The sequence below is a fragment of the Carya illinoinensis genome, chromosome 12 (genome assembly GCF_018687715.1).
Source record: "Carya illinoinensis cultivar Pawnee chromosome 12, C.illinoinensisPawnee_v1, whole genome shotgun sequence".
Taxonomy (NCBI): domain Eukaryota; kingdom Viridiplantae; phylum Streptophyta; class Magnoliopsida; order Fagales; family Juglandaceae; genus Carya; species Carya illinoinensis.
Genome location: NC_056763.1, coordinates 18,857,252 through 18,882,210, shown reverse-complemented (window position 1 = coordinate 18,882,210; position 24,959 = coordinate 18,857,252). Strand labels below are relative to the sequence as shown.

The window sequence follows — 24,959 nt, the reverse complement described above, 5'->3', positions numbered from 1 at the left end:
TGCACTTTTCACGATTGCAAATATCATTTCTCATTAACTTAATAGTGGGGCTAGTGCAATCCTTTATAATTAGTCTTTTTACTATCAAGGTTGTTGACTTAATGATTTTTAATTTATTCTTAACTAATTTGGCATATATTAGGTTTTTTTATTTTTTTGTTTGAATTCAAATACGGATTCACTTTAGATTATTAGTCTTGGTAACATATAGATTTATTGAGTTTCGTAATAGAACTTAGGTCTAAGTTATAACTTAAACCCAAATTAAGCGAGTGCTGCAGCTTTCCACCATCTAGACACCTCTCATATCCGATTCTTCGCAGATATGATACTATTATGGTAACGCCTAGATAGACAAGTCACGTAGCCTCATCCTAACCTTTTCACTAAGCAAATAATATTATTAATAATATTAATAATAATATAAAGTTGGAGCAGAAACTTTAGTTTTAAGGTTTCCTTTCCCTACTGATGAAGATACATAATAACATGCTTTGATACTTCCACTGTTCTTCATCATCAAACTTTTGTTGATTTCAATATTATCAAATTCCTACTGCTATGTTATAAAGTGAAATGATACTTACAGTTATAAATGTATAAGTATCGCACAATTATTTTTTAAAAAATAATAAAAATGAGACCAATGTAAAAAAAATTAATTTTTTAATAATGAATCCCACTCTTTTTAAAAATAACTATACGATACCTATATACTCTATAATCGTATGTGGTATTATTCATTTAAAAAGATTACAAGGCCGTCCAAGCAGCGAGAGAGAAGTAATAAAAAGGAAATGGGAAAAATCACGTAAAGAAATTCATCATGATTTGCAAAGATGACATACCATTTTGAATTGATAAGGGAAATGATTAAACTACCCAATATTATTTTATAATAATTTATTTAATTTTTAAAAATATATATCTATAAGTTTTTCACAATTACTTGGTTATATCATCTTATAAAAATACTTTTTTTAATTTAAATCTTTTGAGTTTACTTAATTATCTCAAGTTAGAAAAGATTTTTTGAAAAATATAAACTGTTCGTCCATAAATAAATTTCATAAAAATAAATTTTTAAAATTAATATTTTAATTATAAATAATTTTTTATTATAAATTAAATATATGGTACTATATTAAATTAAGATCTATTTTTGTGAGATCTTTAATTTCATTTTAAAATAAAAAATGATATTTATAATGCTTAAGTGTCGATAATCATTTTAAGAAAGATTAAAAATTATAAAATTCATATAAAAAAAATTTATTCTTTTTTAAAGATATTGTGTAACACTTGCATCATGCCACGGTACTTAGGATTACTTGGGCGAAAGATACCCTAATCAACCCACGTCGAATTCCCTATAACCGGTAGTTACCCGGAACAAAAAAATGGTGTCACTATTGCCGTTGGATGGCCCTAGAATCATAGATTATTCAGATCTAACCTGTACAGCCACAAGTACACAACTGGTCACCATATATTTATTTTTGTATATATGGTGACCAGTTGTGTATTTATTTTTGAAGAAACTATACAAGAGTCTTGCCGGACCTGCTCATATGGTACCTAATATTATAGTATTTAAGCTAAGTAATTCTATGATACCGATGTGAATTAGGGTCTCTCTGGTTCAATTAGGACCATAGTTCCTGAATTTCTACGCGAATCGAAATCGAGAAAAGGAAGTTTTCCAATCATTGACTTAAACCCATTGTTGAACCCCACTCAGCAGAATATGGAGGTACTTATGGCAGAACGGGCCAATCTGGTCTTTCACAATAAAGTCATAGATGGAACTGCCGTTAAACGACTTATTAGCAGATTAATAGATCACTTCGGAATGGCATATACATCACATATCCTGGATCAAGTAAAGACTCTGGGGTTCCAACAAGCCACTGCTACATCCATTTCATTAGGAATTGATGATCTTTTAACAATACCTTCTAAGGGATGGTTAGTCCAAGATGCAGAACAACAAAGTTTGGTTTTGGAAAAACACCATCATTATGGAAATGTACACGCAGTAGAAAAATTACGACAATCCATTGAGATATGGTATGCTACAAGTGAATATTTGCGACAAGAAATGAATCCTAATTTTAGGATGACTGACCCTTTTAATCCAGTACATATAATGTCTTTTTCGGGAGCTAGAGGAAATGCATCTCAAGTACATCAATTAGTAGGTATGAGAGGATTAATGTCGGATCCACAAGGATAAATGATTGATTTACCCATTCAAAGCAATTTACGTGAAGGACTGTCTTTAACAGAATATATCATTTCTTGCTACGGAGCCCGCAAAGGAGTTGTAGATACTGCTGTACGAACATCAGATGTTGGATATCTTACACGCAGACTTGTTGAAGTAGTTCAACACATTGTTGTACATAGAACAGATTGTGGTACCATCCGAGGTATTTCTGTGAGTCCTCGAAATGGGATGATGCCGGAAAGAATTTTTATCCAAACATTAATTGGTCGTGTATTAGCAGATGATATATATATATGGGCCCACGATGCATTGCCGTTAGAAATCAAGATATTGGGATTGGACTTGTCAATCGATTCATCACCTTTCAAACACAAACAATATCTATTCGAACCCCCTTTACTTGTAGGAGTACATCTTGGATCTGCCGATTATGTTATGGCCGAAGTCCTACTCATGGCGACCTGGTCGAATTGGGAGAAGCTGTAGGTATTATTGCGGGTCAATCTATTGGAGAACCGGGCACTCAACTAACATTAAGAACTTTTCATACCGGCGGAGTATTCACAGGAGGTACTGCAGAACATATAAGAGCCCCTTCTAATGGAAAAATAAGATTCAATGAGGATTTGGTTCATCCTACACGTACACGTCATGGGCATCCCGCTTTTCTATGTTAGATAGACTTGTATGTAACTATTGAGAGTGAAGATATTATACACAACGTGACTATTCCACCAAAGAGTTTTCTTTTAGTCCAAAATGATCAATATGTACAATCAGAACAAGTTATTGCTGAGATTCGCGCGGGAACATATACTTTTAATTTTAAAGAAAGGGTTCGAAAACATATTTATTCTGACTCAGAGGGAGAAATGCACTGGAGTACCGATGTATACCATGCACCGGAATTTACATACAGTAATGTGCATCTCTTACCAAAAACAAGTCATTTATGGATATTATCAGGAGGTTCGCGCCGCTCTAGTGTAGTCCCTTTTTCGCTTCAAAAGGATCAAGATAAAATTAACGTTAATTCTCTTTCTGTTGAAAAAAGATCTATTTCTAGTCTTTCAGGAGACAATGATCAAGTAAGACAAAAATTCTTTAGTTCAGATCTTTTTGGAAAAAAGAAAAAAAGAAAGCGGGATTCCTGATTATTCAGAACTTAATCGAATCATATGTACGGGTCATTTTAATCTCATATATCCTGCTATTCTCTACGAAAATTATGATTTATTGGCAAAGAGATGAAGAAATAGATTCATCATCCCATTCCAATCGATTCAAGAACGAGAAAAAGAGCTAATGCCTCCTGCTGGTATTTCGATTGAAATACCCGTAAACGGTATTTTTCGCAAAAATAGTATTCTTGCTTATTTTGATGATCCTCAATACAGAAGAAAAAATTCAGGAATTACTAAATATGGGACTATAGGAGTGCACTCAATCCTCAAAAAAGAGGATTTGATTGAGTATCGAGAAGTCAAAGAATTTGAGCCAAAATACCAAATGAAAATAGATCGATTTTTTTTCATTCCCGAGGAAGTACATATTTTGCCCGAATCTTCTTCCATAATGGTACAGAACAATAGTCTCATTGGAGTAGATACACGAATCACTTTAAATATAAGAAGCCGAGCGGGCGGATTGGTCCGAGTGGAGAGAAAAAAAAAAGGATTGAACTTAAAATCTTTTCTGGAGATATCCATTTTCCTGGAAATATGGATAAGATATCCCGACACAGTGGTATCTTTATACCGCTTAGAACGGCAAAAAAAAATGCTAAGGAATCAAAAAAAAAGTTGCAAGATTGGATCTATGTCCAATGGATCACACCTAACAAGAAAAAGTATTTTGTTTTGGCTCGACCTGTAATCATATATGAAATAGCAGACGGTATAAATTTCGTAACACTTTTCTCCCAGCATCTTTTGCATGAAAGGGATAATCTGGAACTTAGAGTTGTCAATTATATCCTTTATGGAAATGGCAAACCCATTCGGGGAATTTATGGCACAAATATTCAATTAGTTCGGACTTGTTTATTGTTGAATTGGGACCAAGACAAAAAAAGTTCTTCTGTCGAAGAAGCTCACGCTTCTTTTGTTGAAGTAAATACAAATGGTCTAATTCGAGATTTCCTGCGAATCGATTTAGTAAAATCCTATATTTCGTATATCAGAAAAAGGAAAGATCCGTCAGGTTCAGGATTGATCTTTGATGAGAGGTCAGATCCCAACAATATCAATCCATTTTATTCTATTTATTCCAAGGCAAGGATTCAACAATCACTTAGTCAAAATCAAGTAACTATTCGTACGTTGTTGAATAGGAATAAGGACTCTCAATCTTTGATAATTTTGTCATTATCTAATTGTTTTCAAATGGGTCCATTCAACGATGCAAAATATTACAATGGAATAAAAAAAGAATCAATGAAAAGAGATACTCTAATTCCAATTAGGAATTCGTTGGGGCCTTTAGGATTAAGAAGAGCCTCTAAAAGTAAGAATTTTGATTCATTTTACCATTTAATAACTTATAATCAGATCTCGGTAACTAAATATTTACAACTTGACAATTTAAAACAGACTTTTCAAGTACTTAAATATTATTTAATAGATGAAAATGGTAGAATTTATAATCCCGATCCATGCAGTAACACCATTTTGAATCCATTCAATTTGAATTGGCATTTTCTCCATCATCATTTTCTCCATCATAATTATTGTGAAGAACCATCTACAATAATTAGCCTTGGGCAGTTTATTTGTGAAAATGTATGTATAGCGAAAAACGGACCGCACCTAAAATCGGGTCAAGTTCTGATTGTTCAAATTGACTTTGTAGTAATAAGATCAGCTAAACCTTATTTGGCCACTCTGGGAGCAACTGTTCATGGTCATTATGGAGAAATCCTTTACGAAGGAGATACGTTAGTTACATTTATGTATGAAAAGTCGAGATCTGGAGATATAACGCAAGGTCTTCCAAAAGTGGAACAAGTGTTAGAAGTTCGTTCGATTGATTCAATATCGATGAATCTAGAAAAGAGGATTGAGGGTTGGAACGAGCGCATAGCAAAAATTCTTGGAATTCCTTGGGAATTCTTGATTGGTGTTGAGCTAACTATAGTACAAAGTCATATCTCTTTGGTTAATAAGATCCAAAAAGTTTATCGATCTCAGGGGGTGCAGATTCATAATCGGCATATAGAGATTATTGTGCGTCAAATAACATCAAAAGGGTTGGTTTCAAAAGATAGAATGTCTAATGTTTTTTCACCCGGAGAACTAATTGAATGGTTGCGGGCGGAACGAACAGGGCGTGCTTTGGAAGAAGCGATCTGTTACCGAGCCATCTTATTGGGAATAACGAAAGCATCTCTAAATACTCAAAGTTTCATATCCGAAGCGAGTTTTCAAGAAACTGCTAGAGTTTTAGCAAAAGCCGCTCTCCAGGGTCGCATCGATTGGTTGAAAGGTTTGAAAGAGAACGTTGTTCTCGGGGGGATGGTACCCGTTGGTACTGGATTCAAAGGATTAGTGCAACGTTCAAGGCAACCTAACAACATTCCTTTGGAAACAAAAAAGAATGATTTATTCGAGGTGAAAATGAGAGATATGTTGTTCTACCACTAAGAATTATTTGATTTTTTCATTTCAAAGAATTTATACGATACACCTAAACAATCATTGCGAGGATTTAATGATTCCTAAGAGCAGATTCTTAACTATTTGCGGTCATTTTTTTTATTTGGTAATAGTAATAAAGATAATAACAAATAGAATAGAAATAAATTAATGGCTTGAATCATGTATCAATGGCTAATATCTATTAGGGGTAGAAAAGAAAGTTCCATCGGAACAATTATTTATTTCTATTTCAGGGTACCTCGTCTCTTTTTTTTTTTTTTTTTTTAAAAAAAGAGAGGAAGTGTGGGGAGAGAAATGACAAGAAGATATTGGAACATCAATTTGGAAGAGATGATGGAAGCAGGAGTTCATTTTGGTCATGGTACTAGTAAATGGAATCCTAGAATGGCACCTTATATCTCTTCAAAGCGTAAAGGTATTCATATTATAAATCTTATTAGAACAGCTCGTTTTTTATCAGAAGCTTGTAATTTAGTTTTTGATGCAGGAAGTAGGGGAAAACAATTCTTAATTGTTGGTAACAAAAATAAAGCAGCTGATTCAATAGCACGGGCTGCAATAAGGGCTCGTTGTCATTATGTTAATAATAAATGGATCGGTGGTATGTTGACAAATTGGTATACTACAGAAACGATACTTCATAAGTTCAGGGACTTGAGAACGGAACAAAAGATAGAGAGACTCAACCGTCTTCCGAAACGAGATTCGGCTATGTTGAAGAGACAATTATCTCACTTGCAAACATATCTGGGCGGGATTAAATATATGATGGGATTACCCGATATTGTAATAATCGTTGATCAGCAAGAAGAATATACGACTCTTCGAGAATGTATCATTTTAGGAATTCCAACGATTTGTTTAATCGATACAAATTGTGACCCCGATCTCGCAGATATTTCGATTCCAGCAAATGATGACGCTATAGCTTCAATCCGATTAATTCTTAACAAATTAGTATTTGCAATTTGTGAGGGTCCTTCTAGCTATATACGAAATACGTGATTAATATTGTATATTGGGGGTTAAGGACAAAGATCCTCAGTCGCTTAAAATTACCTCCTGATGCTGATCTTGTCCTGACATATTATGATCTAGGAGGTGATGTGGTAGCACTTCATGAAGATGGTGATCTGCATGCAGTGATGGAAAGGCGTCCGGAATTTTTGAGCATTTGCGTACAAATGAGGCTTAAAAGGAAGAAGAGAAGAAGAAGGCAGGAAGAGGATCAGACAACGTATTTAAAACTCAGTGAGGCAATGGAGTGTTTAGAACACATATGCACAAGAGGGTGCACGCTTGTTGGGCCGTATGACATGGAGCCAACTAAGATTAAGGGGCCCTGCAGCAAGTTCTCCACATGTAAAGGTCTCCAGCTCTTGATTCATCATTTTGCCACGTGTAAGAAGAGGGTAAATGACAGTTGCTTAAGATGCAAGCGGTTGTGGCAGCTTCTAAGATTGCACTCATCAATCTGTGACCGGCCTGATTCTTGCAGAGTTCCTCTTTGTAGGTAATTAATCCTTTGCTGTACATAATGCTAATAATTCATTTTACTGTATAATAATATTAAAAAGCTTGAAATATAAAATTTGAAAGAATCTTGATCCGTCTGTCTAGAGATCTTAAAATTTCTAATGAAACTTTCTGCTTGGCCTGAGATTTTTCATATGAAAATTTTGAATTTTAAGATTAAATATTAAAATATTATATTTTAATATTATTATTATTTTAAGATTTGAAAAAATAGAAAAAAATTTAAATTATTTATTATATTTTGTATGGAGATTTGAAAAAGTTGTAATGATAAGATAATAATTTTATGTTTGAAATGAAAATTCTTTGTGGCCAAACAATACTGCTCCTATAAATGTTATTAGGTTTTACTAGCCTTTGATCAAAACTGGGGTCCCCCGTATGGGCCTTGCAGGAAAAAAAAGGGACAACATAATCAGAATATTACAATAGACCACAGACAGTTCATTGTCGACACAAGTTTGGCACCATTTGGTTTGGATATACTAGGCTTATTCTCTTTTTCTGCTTGGGACCTCAAATTTTTTCAATATGGTATATAACCGTCATTAGTAGGTACAACTCCATTTTATGAAATAGAGGTAGCTTTAGTGGGTTTGTAGAGTCAGACCTGTACCATTTAAAGAGTCTCATCATACTTGGAATGCATTGTACCTATGCTTTAATAAATACACGATTTTGGGTCTCAGAAGTCCACCTACTAGTCTCTTTCTGGTGAACTATGTCCCATTGATTGTCGTTAACATGGTGCTTTTTTTTTATCTGCAATGGCAATCACATGGATTGCGGCATTATTTTCATCATTGATTGTCATTGATGTTGATGTTCTGGGAATGAGACAGGCAGTTTAAGTTGAGAATGCAGCAGGAGAAAAAGGAGGCTGATGCAAGGTGGAAGTTGCTGACCCGGAAAGTTTCGAGGGCCAAAATCATATTATCTCTTATCTCTGCCCCATTGGAAAAGTGAGGAGCTTCAAGAAACCCAGAATTATGGGGTGTTAGAAGTTTCAGATTATATAATTGATCATTTCAGTAGAACAAGATTTACTGGTAAGTAGTAACATTGAATCATCAAGTATTTACCATACAATTTTTCGTAGGAGTTATGTAATATCTTACACTACAATCCTACTTCCGTATCATTGTATTGATATGGCATTGTCCATTAACCCTTAGATCTTTTTTTATTTTAAATTTAAATATAAAAATTAGGTGTTGAGGGATAATGCCATGTCGAAGTGATATGAGAGTGTAGTATTTAGCATTCTCCTCATTGTAAATGGATTGGAGCTTTTGAGTCCTTTTGTGCACCCGTTTTAGTAGTGTCGTGGCTAGCAAATTTTGGTTCAACACTGTATTTTCCCCCAAGAGAATGCATTTGGGGTTTGTGCTTTCCTGTTTGAAATCTCTGCAGAAAATGTAAATTCCTTACAGCTGGGAGATTGGAGATTTGTGTTGCACGAATAATAAATCACAGGCAAGCTTTGTACACTAAAATAATTAGTCGTTACATTAATTTTCCTTTGTTTGAGTCCATCATTTATATCCCAAACTATTTCGAACCAGTTAAATTTTAAGGAACTTGTCCATCCTAAGCCTGTGTCTTACAGTTCTGGGTTCGTCACAGATCTCTCTATTTTATAAAGTGAATGGCTAAGGAAAACCCAAGAGTGAGACGATGTTGTAAATGGTTATGTTTTACATATATGATCTTCACAAAAAGTTTGAGAAAATCTGAAGTATGATGTGCCTGATGATAACTAGTAAAGTTATGGTTTCGGCAGAGGCCACGTGCAAGGCAAGCGCTTGATTTCTTTACATGAGTGATAAGTTAAAATTAATTTCAGATCTGATAGCTTGGCCATGCCAACTATAATGTAGAAATTAGCAAACACACCATAACATATAATTGTTTATAGGCTTGAGTCGGGTACCCGTACCTAGCCTCCACTAGGGGAGGAAAGATGGGCGGGTGCCCACATACGTACAAAGGCGGGGGCAGGTGCCGAGCTGGGCCTAGGCCCCACCTTGGTTTCATCTATCCATCCGGCCCACACACATGTATATATAAATATATATATATTAGATGAAAGTAACGTGTAAAGTAGGTTTGTCTAATTTAATTATATAATTATTTTTATGAATTAATATTATTTTTATTAAGAAAAAAATTTTGATTAATAATGTAATACTTTTAAAAATATATATATATATAATTTCTAACATAAAAAATTTGACAGTTAATCATAATTAAGTAGATGATAAATAATTACACTTTCATTTTTTTTCTCAAATAGATGATAATTAAGTAGATGAGAATCACAAGATAAATAGTTATTTTATCTTGGTTTCTCCATGCCATTTATAATTTACTACAGACTAAAACCAGAATAGTTAGAAAATATAATCCTTAAAATTTTTCAGAGTATATATTCCCCGAGTTTTGCTACGTATAAGTAATGTCATGTACTAATCTTCATACCAATATTGATTCCTTCATATTTAAAATTTAAATTAACATTATTTTCAATAAAATTTACTTTTTGACTAATCACAATAACTTAGTGCACATATTAGTATATATTTGTACTTGCAACTAGATTTTTACATATTCCCCACACCCCCAATAAATAAAGCTCATTCTCACGCTAGCCATATATGAACATCAAACAGGATGGGATAGAACTATTGCATATCTCAACTAATGCACTGTAAGTCTATATCGCCTATCTATATTGGAAGTCATGTGGAGAGCTTCCGAGTGAAATGGAGAGCTATCCCCAACAAAAATTAGAGAACGGTATTATAGTTTTCTCAATCCCTCTGTAATGTCATGTCTCCCGCTAGACATAAAAAATAGAGTTACTCCATATCTCTAGGCACATGTGTGTGAATCACGTTTTTTCAATGTGGGACTTCAATTATAAAAACACAATTACACAAGGGCAAGATAACCCCATGTAAGACAGTCGTCTATAAAGCAGTAAACAATCAATGCACACATAATCAATAGCACATTTTCTAGTTGACAGCAAATCCTCACACTAACAGTTATGATATATAAAGAATTTAAGATATATTATGTGGGTGAGAATATACATAAAGTCTACGTATTAATATTTGAGGATGCATGGTCCCGTCCTCTTCCATAAAACAATATGTGAGGATGCACTCTAGTACACTCAACCATAGAAGGATTTCAAATTAGACATTCATGCCCTATGTACTAAATTCTAGGGATTTTACCCTTGCTATGGAAAGTAAAGCAAAACCATCTAAAAACAGGATTTACCCATTGATTGCTTCCAAAAATCGCCAACATTAGAACTCTGCCTCTCCTTCAAAGACTGTTGAAGGAAACATAATGTCATGGAAGTCAGACAAAGTGCTCAGCCTTTGACCACAATTCTCACTCATCTTTCAATTAATAAATAAATTATTAAACGAAAAAATGAAGGAAAGATTGGAAAAGCTGGAGGACTGACTCTTCTACATGTTTGGACTATATCTGACTCTAATATTTAAGCACAGCCATGAACTTCCTGCCACCATTATTTAAAATCTGGTTATCTACCCACCAAAGTCTCAAAACATGAAAACCAATGGAGGAAACTTAAGCAGAGGCATACCTTGCTGAAGTACCTCTTAAGCAATAACCCAGTCACCATTCCACATATGCCATAAAAGTAGAGTATGTTTGACATCACCTACAATTATATTAAATTTCGTATAAGAATAAGATTCTCCAACCCAAATGATTAGCAAAAAGGTTCAGAAAAAGAACCTTATTATACAACCATTCTGTCCCAAGAGGGTGCTTTGAATAAAGGAGAGATGAGTATCAATCCAAGAACACGTTGTCTGTATTTCCTCTGTCATTCACTCCTTCCACAAAGCTGTTCGACTTCACATTCCGAAGTTTTACTCCCAAATTCATTGTTTAGAATGAATAGAAATCTAAATATCATATCAATATCAACATTTGCAGCCCAATTGCCACATATTACTCTAAAGAAGTTACAGATTCTATGAACAAAAAAATATGTAATAAATTGATAACAAAAGAAAAATTCAAAATTTGAATCTTAAATTAAAAAAAAAAAAAGGAATATTTTGCAAGAATAAAATAAATAGATATTGAAATCTAAATAACAAAGTTATGCGATATTGTATCCAAATCTTTAATAAATTACCTTCACTAGATCGTCGCTAAGAGAGAGAAGAGAATCAAGGGTTTCAACACGGAGATTAAGAATACTAAACTACAAAAATTGAACTCAATATACATTAATTCAATAAAAAAGAAACATACTTTGCATTGAAATGGACGAGTGAAATGGAGTAAATACTCTATAGAGAGCAGTGTCAAAGGGATGTTTGGAGATATGTTCTTGCAATCGGTTCCAAATAGAAGAGGTAGAGTTCTGAACATGAAGAGAGACGACTCAGTATCTCTTTGCCATTGAAGCTTCGATTGCAAGCTCAGAGAGAGAGAGAGGTGTGGCAATGGCGGAGATGAAAAGGCTGGCAAAGTTTCTAAAGAGGTTGTGTATTTGTATTCTACTGCATATGCTAGTTGACGCATAACATAAATTCATTGACGAGGCGCATCAGGAACTCTCATGTGGAAGACGAAGTGAGAGCGATGAATATAAAGAGGTGCTTGGTGCTGGAAGTGTTATTTTCCTTTCTTATAAATATTCTTTTACAACAATCAATGAAACAAGTGAAATTTGATTGCTAGACAAATTTAATGGAAAATTAACAGAAAATAATTAAAATTACTATAACTCCGTTAAAACAACAAATTTCTGTTTACTAGACTCTTTATATATATAAAGATATATATATTAAAAAATTTATAATGAAATGACGTTGATTTAGAGAGTTATAGATTCAAAATGATGTCGTTTCCTTGTATGGTAAATTATCCCCCTCCCGTCATTTGTCTCTATGACATAAGGTTGTATAAGGAAAGAAAAAAGCCTAGCAACTCCCCCATCTCTTTCCTTTTCTCTTCTCTATGAAACACCACACACACAACCCCCCCCCCCCCCCCCCCCCTTTTTTCTCCAGACTCCTCATCTTCTTCATATCCTCCTTCATCGTGGGCCCCAACCCTAGAGCATGTCATCTTCTATCTACTCACTAGCCAGTGGATATCTCAAGTTTGATCTATGTGTTTTTTATAATTTTTTATTTTTGTTAAATATGTGTAGTGGAGGTTTGATGTATGAATTTGGAAGAAGTATCTTTAGGTTTGATGGTAGATCTGTCTGCCCGACAGTTGAGCGGGTGATAGGGCCGGATGCTGGGGTCCATACGCAGCCCCTCTACTATGTACTAACTAATAGTTTAGGGAATTATATATGCTCCTGTAAACCCAAATGCTTCAAAATATGAAAAGAAAAAACGAAAAAATTGTTGTGGACTCATGAAAAAGAGAGAGAATCGTTATTTCTATATTTATGAACTTAGAAATATCTCCATATATATAGGGGTACAAAAATCTTAATTGAAAGCTAAAACTTGGTCAATAATGACGGCTAAATGTGGTCATACAATATAAGTTTGTTTATAATATTCTCCCTTTGAATGACCATATTTAAAGAATATGTCTCGTTAAAACCTTAATAAAAAAAACCCTGTGGGAAAAAAAAAACAATGGCAAAGAAAAAAGAGTACAATATTCATGTGTACCGCCAAGTGTTTTAAATTTTCCTAATTAAAACCTTGTAAAGGAAAACCCAGTGGGATAAAACCTTAGCGAAGAAAAAAGAGTACAATCATCACAAATCTTCAAGACATTACTTCCCCTGAAAAGTGCATGATAATAGGTCTTCAAGTTTCCGCATTCTAATGTTCAGCATAATCTTCTTAAATATTGTAGTTGGTAATATTCAATGAATAAATTTGCCAAATTATTACTTGACCGTATCTGGTTGACATCAATTTCACATTTTCTCCTTATGAATTGCAATGATCTTCTTGTATGGATCTGAAAGATAACATGCATCCGTATATCCAACTAATTGTGGACTTGATCCATATTGATAAAATAATCACATATTCAGGGTTTCAATTGAACTAGAGATAAGGTACTTCAAGATCAAAAATTTCTTCATCGTCTTTACAATGACGAAATGGATCTTTCTACTCGTTAAATGATCGAGTAACCATTGGAGTACTCAGGAGATTAATTTTGTCCATATAAAAATACTTCAAGACTTTATAGTGAAAGCTCTTTGCATTGATGCATCGCAATATTGTGTACCAACTCTGCAGTTGATAATGTTTAGGTAAATAAATTCACCATATTGATTCAAGATCAGTAAAGTCACTACTCTTATGGAGTTGTGCTCTTTTGGAGTTCTTGTAAATAAAATAGATAGTGGAGAATTCATCAAAATTAAGCCGCTAACTTCCTTTTTCAACAAACACGATGGCCAGCTTTTTAGACTAGACAAGTACCGCAGGATTTTTCAGCTCTTCTGTAACTGTTAGGCGCCGCAGAGCTATGATGCTACATCTCTTATCTCTTATAAAGAGATACTTCACGAGAGATACTGTGAAATAATAGAGATATTTTGTCATAATTTTCTCTATAAAAGAGATATTCAACTCATCTTCATTCGCATCTCATCTTCTTCACTTTTCTGTAATTATTATGCATTCTTACTCTGCTATCTTTTTCTACATTCTTACTCTGCAATGGTTCAGCAATCTTCTCATGACCAATATATGAGGTATTCTACACCTCGTTCACGAGTTGTTTCTGCTCTACCGTAGGTACTATAATGCAATACAATAATGATCTGACTAATAAGTTAGATAATGAAACTATCTACGAGCTTGTGAGTTTCAGTACCCAATAATTATCAACCATTGTCACATTTTCTCAGCGACTACAATCCAAAACTTGTGGGGTTGACAAACTCCACGAGAATATTTCAATCCTTCAGCGACTTCTTCTGGAGTCCAACATGAAGATAGGAGCAATAAAGTAAGAGAATAAGAATTTAAAATATTTGCTTAAATCTTCTTTTTGATTGCCTACTCCTTTAGATAAGGATGCCATACAGATTCTTAAAGAATAACAGCGTTTAAAGAATGAGGCGAAGAGCCTTAAATTTCTGTAATTTTGTTTCGAGATAATAAAATAATTTTTCACAAATATTCATATTTATGTTTCTATCTTCTAGTAGATGTTTTGTGTGCTCCATTTTATTTCTCCTTTAATAATGCACATTTCTTATAAAACTGTAATATGAATCTGAAATACTAATTGTATTTAAGAGATGGTATTTCAAAACTAATAATATCATTCATCTCCCCCTTGAAGCCGCAAGGGTTTCGGATTTATATTTCAAATATGTGCAGTTTTCATGAGCTCTTCTAAAACCTCAATGATATTTAAATCATCTATAAAAACTGCAATAAGTTAATATGAATACTGAAAATATATGAAAATAGCTCGTTCCACGTGCGTTTGGATTGTTTTAGATCATATAAGGATTTTTAAAACTTGATAGAATATATACTTCTGGATATATTCAGATTAGAAGTTTCAGACATTTTATATCTTTCAGAGATTTTCATATATATGTCATGATCTAATTATCCATATAAATATGTAGTTAATCATGCATATCTAAACTCTTGGTAACTTTCAAGCTAATAAAAACCTTAATATAATTTCAACCACTTTAAAAGCATATCAATATTGTTTCTGCGAGAAACTGACTTGTGATTTATATATCACATTTTCAAATTAGAAACTTCAGACATTTTATATCATTTATATAAATATCTATTGATATTCAACAAGTATCACCTCTTTAGGTGTTTGAACTATGAGTTCATATGTATCACATTTTACTAGTGATATCAATTCTGCAGGAATTTTCTGCGAGAAAATGACTCGTGATTTATATATCACATTTTTATTTCTTTTATATAAATACTCACTGATATTCAACAAGTATCACATCTTTATGTATTTGGACTACAAGTCCCTATGCATCATATTTTACTAGTGATATCAATTCTATAGAAATTGTTTCTTTCAAATTTGGCCAATACTTTTACGTCGGTATTTTTCAACGGTTCTTGATTCACTTTCTTCATTACTTCTGGTAATGTCAATTACTATCTTATATGAAAAATACGTTATCGATAACAGTTTTATTTCTATTCAGAATTTCTCCAATATTCATGAAATGTATCGAGATCCCATTATTTTCAGGTACTTGTCCCTCTTCAAAGGAAGACATTTCATGAAAAAACTCTTCAGGAGGTACTCTTCAGGAGATTTATACTCTTCAGGAGTTTATATGAGAGAATTTTATACAGAAAATTTGGATAGATCTTATTGCTTGTTTTGTGGGTACAGTCTTTTCAGGAGCATTAATTTCTTTTCTTTGCGTTTTTCTCTTTCAGGATGCTTTATATTTTATATCAATATATCTCACAAGCTTTTAAACATGTCTTTTGTTAATTAGACTGCTAAATTTCTTAATTGTCCTACAAAAACTTCAATCATCGCTGTGATTTTAGCAGCTAAAATATGAAACCTTTTTATCTTATTACATCCATAAATTAATTATCATTTGAACTTCCAGTTCACCTATGATAATTAAAATAACGTTAAATTATTTCATTTTATTTGCTTCTTGCAATTTTTCTTTCCACTCCTGGTAGAAAGACTTTATAGTAAAAGAATCTTCTGGTTATTTTATGGATGTCCATATAAAAATTTATTCGACTTATCGTAATTAATTTTGAATGATCAAGTTAATCATGAAAACATACAAATATTTTGAATCATATCACTTTTGATGCATCATAATATTTGATTCAATAATTGTATAATATCATCTCAAAGAGAACGCTGGTAATTTTTTCAATACGAGTTTCTGGCCCGAAATTATAAAAGTATTATAAAGATATTAATTATCACGTCCAATCTCTTAGTTTCTTTTGATAAAATGCATCATTCTTTTCATTTCAGGAAATAAAATGATATAAATCCAATATTATTCACTTCAGGGAATGATGTGGAACTATTATAATGTGACTAATAATTTCTTATCAAAAACTCATTATTTTGCTCAGCTACTAGAAGATCAGATATAAATTTAGAATATATTGTGAACTTTTACACTCGATATTACTACTTCAGGAGTACACTCGATATTACTAGTTTAGGAGCACATTCAAGACATTCATTTTAAATATATATTCTTTAGTGACTTTTTTTTACACAATTTTAATTATACAACTTCAGGTGCATTAATCATAATAAGCTTTTGGTACACGTATCACTCATTTAAACTATGAGATACTCAATAAAATTATTGATTTAGAACAATCCTTCAGGAATGCTATATTTTTATTCCAAGATGAATCATATCATCAATAATTCATAACAAGTATAAATAAATAAATAAAACTTGTATATAAACCATGTGAATAAAAATTTACCACAGATATAATTGAAATATAAATTATGAAAATTTTAATTCACCATAGATATAACAGAGATGTATGTGAATAAATATAGAATTTTATCAAGTAATAATAAAGAATATAATCTTTAATACTCACCTTGAGGATTGCAAATAATAAATTGAAAAACTTACTTGAAGTAAAAGATTACTAGTTTCAGAATCATCAGAAACTTCGTACAACTTAGATAAACAAGTCTTTTTGTGGTTGGTATGCCATGTTTGACTAAGGGAGCCACGTGTCGTGACCTTTTCGATCCCACTAATTTTCCACAGTGCATCATTTGGAAGGGACCGAACTAATTGATCACAGACTTCGCAGAACCAGACCCGCGCATGTCATACGTGAAACCCAATTAGTGGCCGAGTGGGGTTTGGTGTTGAAAACTGACACCGAGACCAACAAATAAGAGAAGATGACGTCATCCCTCACGTCATCTCTCAAGTCTCTAGTTTTGTCTATACTTTTATCTTCTTTGATATCTACGCTGTCCTCATCTTGGTCTTTGACGCCAACAACGGAAACATGAACAACAGCGTGGATATCATCATTAAGAGGAAGATTGCCATGGTTGATGGTGATCTACAGAAACCCATGATTTTTCTTCCTCTCTTTTGGGGGTGGCTAAGGCAGAGCTCATCACTCAAATCGAACAAAGAAGGCTAGAGGAGAAAAAGAAGCAAACAAAAAAAAAAAAAAAAAACCAAGTCCATAGAAGACCCATCATGGATCGATCTATTGTTTCTTTTGTTTCTCAAGTATTGGACTCTCTGCCTCTTTCTGTTCTGAGGAAGAAGGACAAAACGAAACCCAATTCTCAATTCTAATTCTCTCACTAGAAACCCAAAATTCAATTTTGATAAGGATTAAAGAAAACTAATCATGCTGATAACGTGTTGTGAACTCATGAAAAATAAATAGAATCGTTATTTCTATATTTATGAACACAGAAATATCCCCATAATATATATAGGGGTACAAAAGTCTTAATTGACAGCTAAAACCTAATCAATAATAACGGCTAAATGTGATCATACAATACAAGTTAATTTATAATAAAAACTAATTTTTTTAAAGAAATTAATGAAGACATTTAGGACTTTTTCAATAAATAATTATTGAAGACATTTGGGGCATGATTACCGACACACTTCCAAAAATATATCTAGGTTATCATGGTACCCACGAATCTAGTAAGATAGATGCAGTTTTAAAATATACACGTGTCGTGTATTTTTTTTTAAATAATTTTTTCATGTAAATTTCAGATTTATCCTTTTTTTTTTTTTTTAAATGAGTGTTTCCAGATATATTTTCTCTTTCTTCATTTCCAGTAAAATATGTAGCATATATTCAATGTAAAACACATGATATTTTGACAAGTGAAATGATCAAAAACCTCATGTTGTACATTAAAATAGATACTATCAGAAACCGAATGCTTTCATTCATAAATAGAATCGATTGCATGATTTTATTGAAACTGTTACCATGCAGTTCAATCATATATAATATCTTTGGACATCTGTCAGCCAACATATGCATTAAAAAAAAAAAAAAGATATAGTTCATCGCCTGCTGTGACATGACATTGCAGGTCAACATGGCTGCCTTGTAGCATGATGTTCCCTAAGGCAAGGAGCTGGACAATTTTGTTTGAAGTGGTGAAAGCTGAAAGAAGATGGGTGCAAAAATTCTGATAATCCAGATTATATACTGGATGTACAACTATAAGCAAAATCAACTACTGTCATCAAAAAGAAAAGTCCAGCAGGCCATACCTATTAGAGTTCCTACAAAACTCGTATACCCAACCAACTTAACTGGAAAAGGAACAAAATCTGAAGATGCTCAGCCACCCTGAAGGCTGACTGGATGTAGTGAAAAATAGGAAGCGAGAAAATTGCAGCAGATCATGGCCCTCTGTTTGACCTCAAGCCGTAACATCAGCTTCACATTCGGGCAAGAGAAAGTGAGACATCAAAATCAAATTTATGAACATCATAGCTGCTGATCAAGATAAGGTTCCCTAGGAGATCCCCTGGGAGACCCCAAATAATCTGAAACACTCGAGACATAATTTTTCACCCATGAGGTACTGCGAGTCAACCATCCGGTCTGGGCATGTTCTTGCATTTCAAGCATGCTCTTCCTTTCTTCCTCCGCCAGTATCTCAAGCCACCACTTAGCCATAAAAACTTTGACAGCTTCAACTCCTTTACTCACAACCTCAGCTGGCGGAATTACAAGAGGATTTTGTTCCAAGTTGAGTTTGATCAAATTGTCAAGCCGACCAAATGTATCAGGAAGAGCATGGATTTGATTGTTGCTGAGATCTAGTTCCTTGAGGTTTGTCAAATCACCAAATGTGTCAGGGAGTTCCTTTAGGTCACTAAAATTACTGCCAAGATTGAGAATTTCAAGATTAGTCAATCTTCCAATCGCAAGAGGAAGGCCATGGAGCTCATTGAAGTGAGCATCCAACCAGCGCAAAGACTTCATCTCACATACAGAACTGGGAAGGGAACGAATCTTGTTCAAATGTATTGAAAACTTCTTTAGATTTACTAATTCATAACCAATATTTGTTGGCAAATATGTCAGGTTGTTGAAGCTCACATCTATCTCCACCAGTGACCTGGATATATATTGAAAGACAACTACATATCATAAAAGAAAGGAAAAAGGGAAAAGAATATGGCACTATTTTTTTCTTTAGTTTTTGCTTTGATAATTACCTGCAATGACAGATACTGTCAGGGAGGGAACCCAGCTTGTTCCCTGAGACTTTCAGAATTTTCAGTTTTTGTAACAAGCCAATTGAGTCAGGCAGAGACCCCAAAAGATTAGATGAGGCGTTAAGCTCCTCAAGATTTTCTAGTCCCGCAATCGAGTCAGGGATGACCTGTTACTTTCACCCAGAATTCCATTGAATGCAAGGGAAAATACGACAATCAGAAGATAAAATTTGATGGAAATTTTAACAACATACCAAAAGGCAGAAATGGACATGAAATAATCAAACTTTGGATATTTGGAAACCATGACACTGAATTATTATTATTATTATTATTATTTTATATCTGTGGGTGTCTGGGCCAGCTTATGCGCACCTCAACTAATCCCACATGGCCCTGAAGTTAACGGACAGGTAAACCTCCAGTGGCCTTAAAGTGACTCGAACTGGTGACCATTGGGAAGCAAACTCAAGACCTAACCCACTGAACTACCCCTTAGGGTTAAAATGAAATCTAGTATAGCGTCACATGAACAAGAGTGCTAGAAATGGATTATGCCAGAAATGGAACTTTAAAAATGAGAAATTACAAATGGAACTTTAAAAATGAGAAATTACGCCAGAAAAGCAGCTAAATATAGCAAAACGAATTACCACTGATTTAACCCGGGAACAAAACATGAACAGAGCACTTAATTTTATATCTAAGATCTCTTGACGAAAGCCTCACCATATTTAAAGCCTTTGAACAAGTTAAGATTATATGTTTTTATTTTTAATGAGTTTGAACATCTGCGACTTTGTGTTCTTTGTTTAAATAGTTTCTTGTATGAATTTTGTGGAACAAGAGTGCTATTTTGGCTTCCCTTACAAGATTATCATTGTGCAGCTGCTTCTAGAATAATGTATAGCTTAGAAAGGCTTAAAAATATGTTTTGAGCCTAGAAAGGAATTAAATGATGCGGCCACATCCAGCGTGTACCATCTAAACTTCTAATTTCTGTCTAAACTCCGCAACTGTAATTCATTTGAAACCTGCCATAACCAAACTCCAGTTGCTACCTAAAAACAAAAAAAAAAAAAAAAAAACTCGAGTTGCTAAAGAGAGAAATTTTGAATTCGAACCGTAAAACAAAAATAAGAATAGTCCCCACATGAGCCCGACGCCTTGACCCAAGAATAATTGTAAATCCATTTTGTGGACACAACCGCGTTCCACTACTAGGGGCTATGATTTTTCAGAAGGATTAATCCATTTTGATTCACCAATTACATATTCCAGTCAAAAACTTACGTTAAAATACAACAAAAAATAAAATTATACATCCTGTCCGTCTAATACAGTCACAGTCCTACTGAATGAAGCATACAACTACCAGAATTTGCATAGTCCAAGCCCGTACATCTAGGATTACCACAAATTGTGCTAACAAGAAAATTGTAAAATTACCTCAAGTTGATTACTCGAAATGTCAAGCGCAACCAGGCTCCGAATCCGACCGAAAGCCTCCGGCAAGAACCTCAACCTACGACCCGACAAATCGACCTGCTCCAATCCTTCCCCAGACGCCGCCTTCAAAATCCCAATCACTTCCTCGTTCGGCTCCTCAGTCTGCGGCGAGAATTCATCCTCCGGAGAATACACCCCCGCCGTGGTCTGTGCCGTCTCGTAAATCTTCTCCAGCCTCTCCTCCGCCTCCTTCAGAAGCTTCTCGTAAGCGTCGTGCATCTCGTCCACCGCGAGCACCGCCTTGCAGGCTAGCTTCTCCTTATCAGCCGACCTCCTATAGTCGTCCTCACGCTCCGAGAGGTGCGATCGCCATTGGAGGCGGTCGACGTCGGCCGGGCGAGGGGAGAGCACGATTTCCTCAAGCTGTTTAGCCAGGTTGGCTTCGATTTCAGCGAGCCTGGACCTGGCATTGTCGACCGCCTCGTGGTCGGGGCGGGGACCCAGGGTATAAAGCACGGATCGGGTCTGGGCGACGTCGGAGATTGCGCGGGTCATAGAGGCCAGGACCGCCGGGTGGGTCAAGTGAGGCATGTCTTCCTCAATTCGGACCTGAACCGAAGAGGAAGAAGGATCTGAGTGCGGCGTCGGCGGCTGTTCAAGGTCAAATTCGGAGGTGGGAGCAGCAGGTCTGGGTCCGAGAGAAGGTAGTCGGGCCATGACGTAGGAGAGGATCGGGAAGCTTTTCGGATTGGGATCCATCGCTATCTGAGATTAGGGTTTGGATAGTGTGATGAAGATCGATGAAGACGACGATAGGAAGTTAAGACGGATTGTCTGTTTATGGTTTTGAAGAGTTCTATGCCTCTGAGAGAGAGAGAGAGAGAGAGGGAGAGACGGGGCGGAGCATTTCGGAGTAGATAACGGACGGAAATGGGTGGGGTCCACATACCTCCACGCGTCGCAACTCAGCGTTGGGATTTTCTTTCATACTTTAGCTCGTTTGATTCGGAAATCGTTTGCCTCGATTCTTTATTATAATTTTTATAAAATTTTTAATAAAATATAATAAATAATTTTATTTCAACTTATTTCTGAATCTAAATCAACCATTAATATATTTTTAATTTTTTTCTTTATCCATCGAATTGCATTTAATTTAAAATTATTATTATTATTATTATTTTATAAAAAAATACATTCATATTCATTAATAATCATCCACACAACCACACAAATACAGTTTGGTGTGAACTCCAAATCTGCACACATAGAATTACATAATAAGGTATCTTTTGCAAGCAAATATGCCACTTGCTTAAATTCCCTCCTAGTATAGCAAATCTATCAAACAACTTAATCATATGTGTTAGCTTGATTTCCTCCGCAATGTGCTCAAACTTAGTGAAATTCTTCTGAAGTTTATTTACTGCATCAACCACTAGCTTAGCATCTCTTTCTAGTATCATTTTCTCAAAATCCAGACCATGACAGAACATACAAGCAGTCAATGATGCTCTAGCTTTTGCTGAAGTGGAGTCTGCACAAAAAACAGCAGGTTCTCTCATAGCTACCAAGACCTCCCTATGAAAGTCTCTTACAACACCACCCCAATACCTATCAGAGTGTTCTTTACCAACTACTACATCCTAGTTAGCCTTAACCCATGGCCTCTTAGGTAGTGACCACTCTTGCTATTCAAACTGTCTAAAACTACATTGTTGCACCCTCTCTGTTTTGGCATTCTAAAAATCCTGCAATTGATCCCTGGCTTGACCAACAAGGACTGTAGGTGAAGGAGAAAATTCTCATATAGAATAGCATTTCTTCTAAGCCCATCCTGGTAATAATTGACACTTCAGTAAATTCTTGTTGATCAAGGAACCATTCATGTGCTCCATAAGAGATAGAAAGTCCAACCCCCACCCACTCATTTTTTGACAACCAGTACTCTAAACATCCTTAGCTATAGCACAATTCCAAAGGGCATGAACTACATCTTCAGAAAAAAAACCACAAATGGGACAAAGGATAGATTTAATCACCCTCTTTCTCACTAAATTTGCTATTGTTGGTAGACCATTGTGACATGATTTCCAAATAAAAACCTTAACCACCATCGGAGTAGGCAGATTCCATAATTGTTTCCAAAACAAATCTCGAGTTGACTTGCTGGAAGGTTCAATAGAGCTTTTGTCAAGCGGCATTTTTTGTAAGTGATAAACACTTTTTATAGAAAAATGCAAAATGAGTATACTATAATATCTACTTATCTTCACTATTCATCAATACCAAGAGGGATCTATAGTATATTTCAATATCAATATCATTATAGTTAACTCTCACAATATCTACATTCCACCTCCAATTAACAGCAGTAATCAATTTATGAACTTTAGTTGAGATGGGCAGTTCAATAGGAGGAGCCTGAATATTATAAGTCCAAGGTTTAGGAATCCATTTGTCATTCCATATGGAAACTGACCTCCCATTTCCAATTCTCCGAATCATATTTTCTTGTAATAAATTATTAGTAACCTAAATTGATCTTCAAGTATATAGAGGTCGATATCCTAATCTGGAATTCAGAAAGTCTCAATTTCTATAATATTTCACCTGCATACCTTTTGCTACAAAAGAAATAAGGTTATGATATAATCTCACCCTTGTTTAGCAAAGAGAGCCTTATTAAAACATTCCAAATCTCAAAAATCCAATTAAATTTGAAATTATTATGTGTTGAGGTGTAAGTTATTAAAATAAATACTACTAATTTATTCGCTTCGTAAAAAGATTGAGCATATAAAATATAATAACTTAAAAAAAAAAAAGACATTAAAAAATAAAGGCTTTATATATAAGCCTGGTGAAATTAATTTGAAAAAAAAAATTAATTTGAATTTTATAAATTAAATATTACTTTAAAAAAAAGAAAAAAAAAAGTCTACGGCTTAACTTTGCTAACTCCGTTTACCCAATTGGCGTGGCATGCCACGTCACATAATTATAAAATAAAAAAAATAAAAAATAAAAACCCAAACCAAACAAATGAGTAGAGAGAACAGTTAAAACCACAGGCGGCAGATATTCTTGGAAGGCCGAATACGATTCCGTTGGATTGGAGTATTTGGTTGACAAGAAGATTTTTGTTTTCCATAATTCCACCCAAAAAAACTCACTTGCAGGTAGTTTAGAGCATCTTCATTAAATTATGTGAATATAAATTTAATAAAAAATTTAGTTAATAGAACTTAAAAATATTCTATATTAAATTATTTAAATTTAAAATTTTTTATTTTTATCTACAATAAAATTAAGATTTATAACTAAAATTAATTGTTACTATAAAAATAATATCTTTGTATACTCTCTGCCTTTTTTCTCCCTCTTCATTATCATTCTTCTTTTTGCATTATTTCTCTATATTATTTAATAAAAAATAATAATGTATTTTCATATAAGCTCTTGATTTAAAAAAAATTAATAAAAAAAATTTGAAAAAATAATATTATTAAATTTATAATATTTTATTATTTTGACTAATAGATAGATAATCTAATGTCAAAATAAATTTCGAGTAAAATAGCCAAATATAAAATCATGTCATATTATGTAAATTTTACAATTGTATTTAAATAATCCAATAAGGATGCTCTTAGTTGGCTTCTGTTTTAATGTAGAAAGTTGGAGCCATGAAGCAAAGAAGACATTCGATTCTAAGGTAAGTGTGTGATTACCCGCTTTTACGTGTATTTTCACTGAAGGTTGTTTTTAATTTAATTAATATATTAGTTTATTTATTTTAAATTATTGTATTTTAAATTGATTTTTTATTTTATTTGATGCT

The 24,959-nt window shown here is 33.9% G+C and overlaps 3 protein-coding genes and 3 pseudogenes across 5 annotated transcripts; 4 read left to right on the top strand and 2 right to left on the bottom strand.

Moving 5' to 3' along the window:
- Window positions 1-1,747: 1,747 nt before the first annotated feature.
- Window positions 1,748-6,146, top strand: LOC122289739 (annotated as a pseudogene). The gene has a single exon (XR_006236222.1). The product of XR_006236222.1 is annotated as a DNA-directed RNA polymerase subunit beta''-like (transcript).
- LOC122289738 lies at window positions 3,952-6,146 on the top strand (annotated as a pseudogene). Its single transcript, XR_006236221.1, has one exon. The product of XR_006236221.1 is annotated as a DNA-directed RNA polymerase subunit beta''-like (transcript).
- A 9-nt stretch (window positions 6,147-6,155) lies between these two features.
- Window positions 6,156-6,893, top strand: LOC122289740 (30S ribosomal protein S2, chloroplastic). Its single transcript, XM_043096984.1, has one exon. The coding sequence runs from the start codon at window positions 6,181-6,183 to the stop codon at window positions 6,889-6,891; it is 711 nt and encodes a 236-aa protein (XP_042952918.1). The 5' UTR covers window positions 6,156-6,180; the 3' UTR covers window positions 6,892-6,893.
- A 14-nt stretch (window positions 6,894-6,907) lies between these two features.
- Window positions 6,908-8,937, top strand: LOC122289741 (BTB/POZ and TAZ domain-containing protein 1-like). Its single transcript, XM_043096986.1, has 2 exons — window positions 6,908-7,399; window positions 8,265-8,937. The coding sequence occupies exons 1-2, from the start codon at window positions 7,032-7,034 to the stop codon at window positions 8,386-8,388; spliced, it is 492 nt and encodes a 163-aa protein (XP_042952920.1). The 5' UTR covers window positions 6,908-7,031; the 3' UTR covers window positions 8,389-8,937.
- Window positions 8,938-10,122: 1,185 nt separating this feature from the next.
- On the bottom strand, window positions 10,123-14,307 carry LOC122289306 (annotated as a pseudogene).
- A 4,046-nt stretch (window positions 14,308-18,353) lies between these two features.
- On the bottom strand, window positions 18,354-22,008 carry LOC122289939 (plant intracellular Ras-group-related LRR protein 9-like). The gene is made up of 3 exons (XM_043097377.1): window positions 21,116-22,008; window positions 19,667-19,833; window positions 18,354-19,566 (listed from the first exon to the last, which is right to left on the bottom strand). The coding sequence occupies exons 1-3, from the start codon at window positions 21,872-21,874 to the stop codon at window positions 18,930-18,932; spliced, it is 1,563 nt and encodes a 520-aa protein (XP_042953311.1). The 5' UTR covers window positions 21,875-22,008; the 3' UTR covers window positions 18,354-18,929.
- Window positions 22,009-24,959: the final 2,951 nt, after the last annotated feature.

What these genes read in the sequence shown, in the direction of transcription:
- LOC122289740 (XM_043096984.1), top strand. Translation starts at nt 6,181, where the DNA reads ATGACAAGAAGATATTGGAACATCAATTTGGAAGAGATGATGGAAGCA.
- LOC122289741 (XM_043096986.1), top strand. Translation starts at nt 7,032, where the DNA reads ATGGAAAGGCGTCCGGAATTTTTGAGCATTTGCGTACAAATGAGGCTT. An exon ending in TGCAGAGTTCCTCTTTGTAG is followed by an intron (nt 7,400 to 8,264) that starts GTAATTAATCCT and finishes GGAATGAGACAG; the next exon opens with GCAGTTTAAGTTGAGAATGC.
- LOC122289939 (XM_043097377.1), bottom strand. Translation starts at nt 21,874, where the DNA reads ATGGATCCCAATCCGAAAAGCTTCCCGATCCTCTCCTACGTCATGGCC. An exon ending in TTTCGAGTAATCAACTTGAG is followed by an intron (nt 19,834 to 21,115) that starts GTAATTTTACAA and finishes TGAAAGTAACAG; the next exon opens with GTCATCCCTGACTCGATTGC. An exon ending in GACAGTATCTGTCATTGCAG is followed by an intron (nt 19,567 to 19,666) that starts GTAATTATCAAA and finishes ATATATATCCAG; the next exon opens with GTCACTGGTGGAGATAGATG.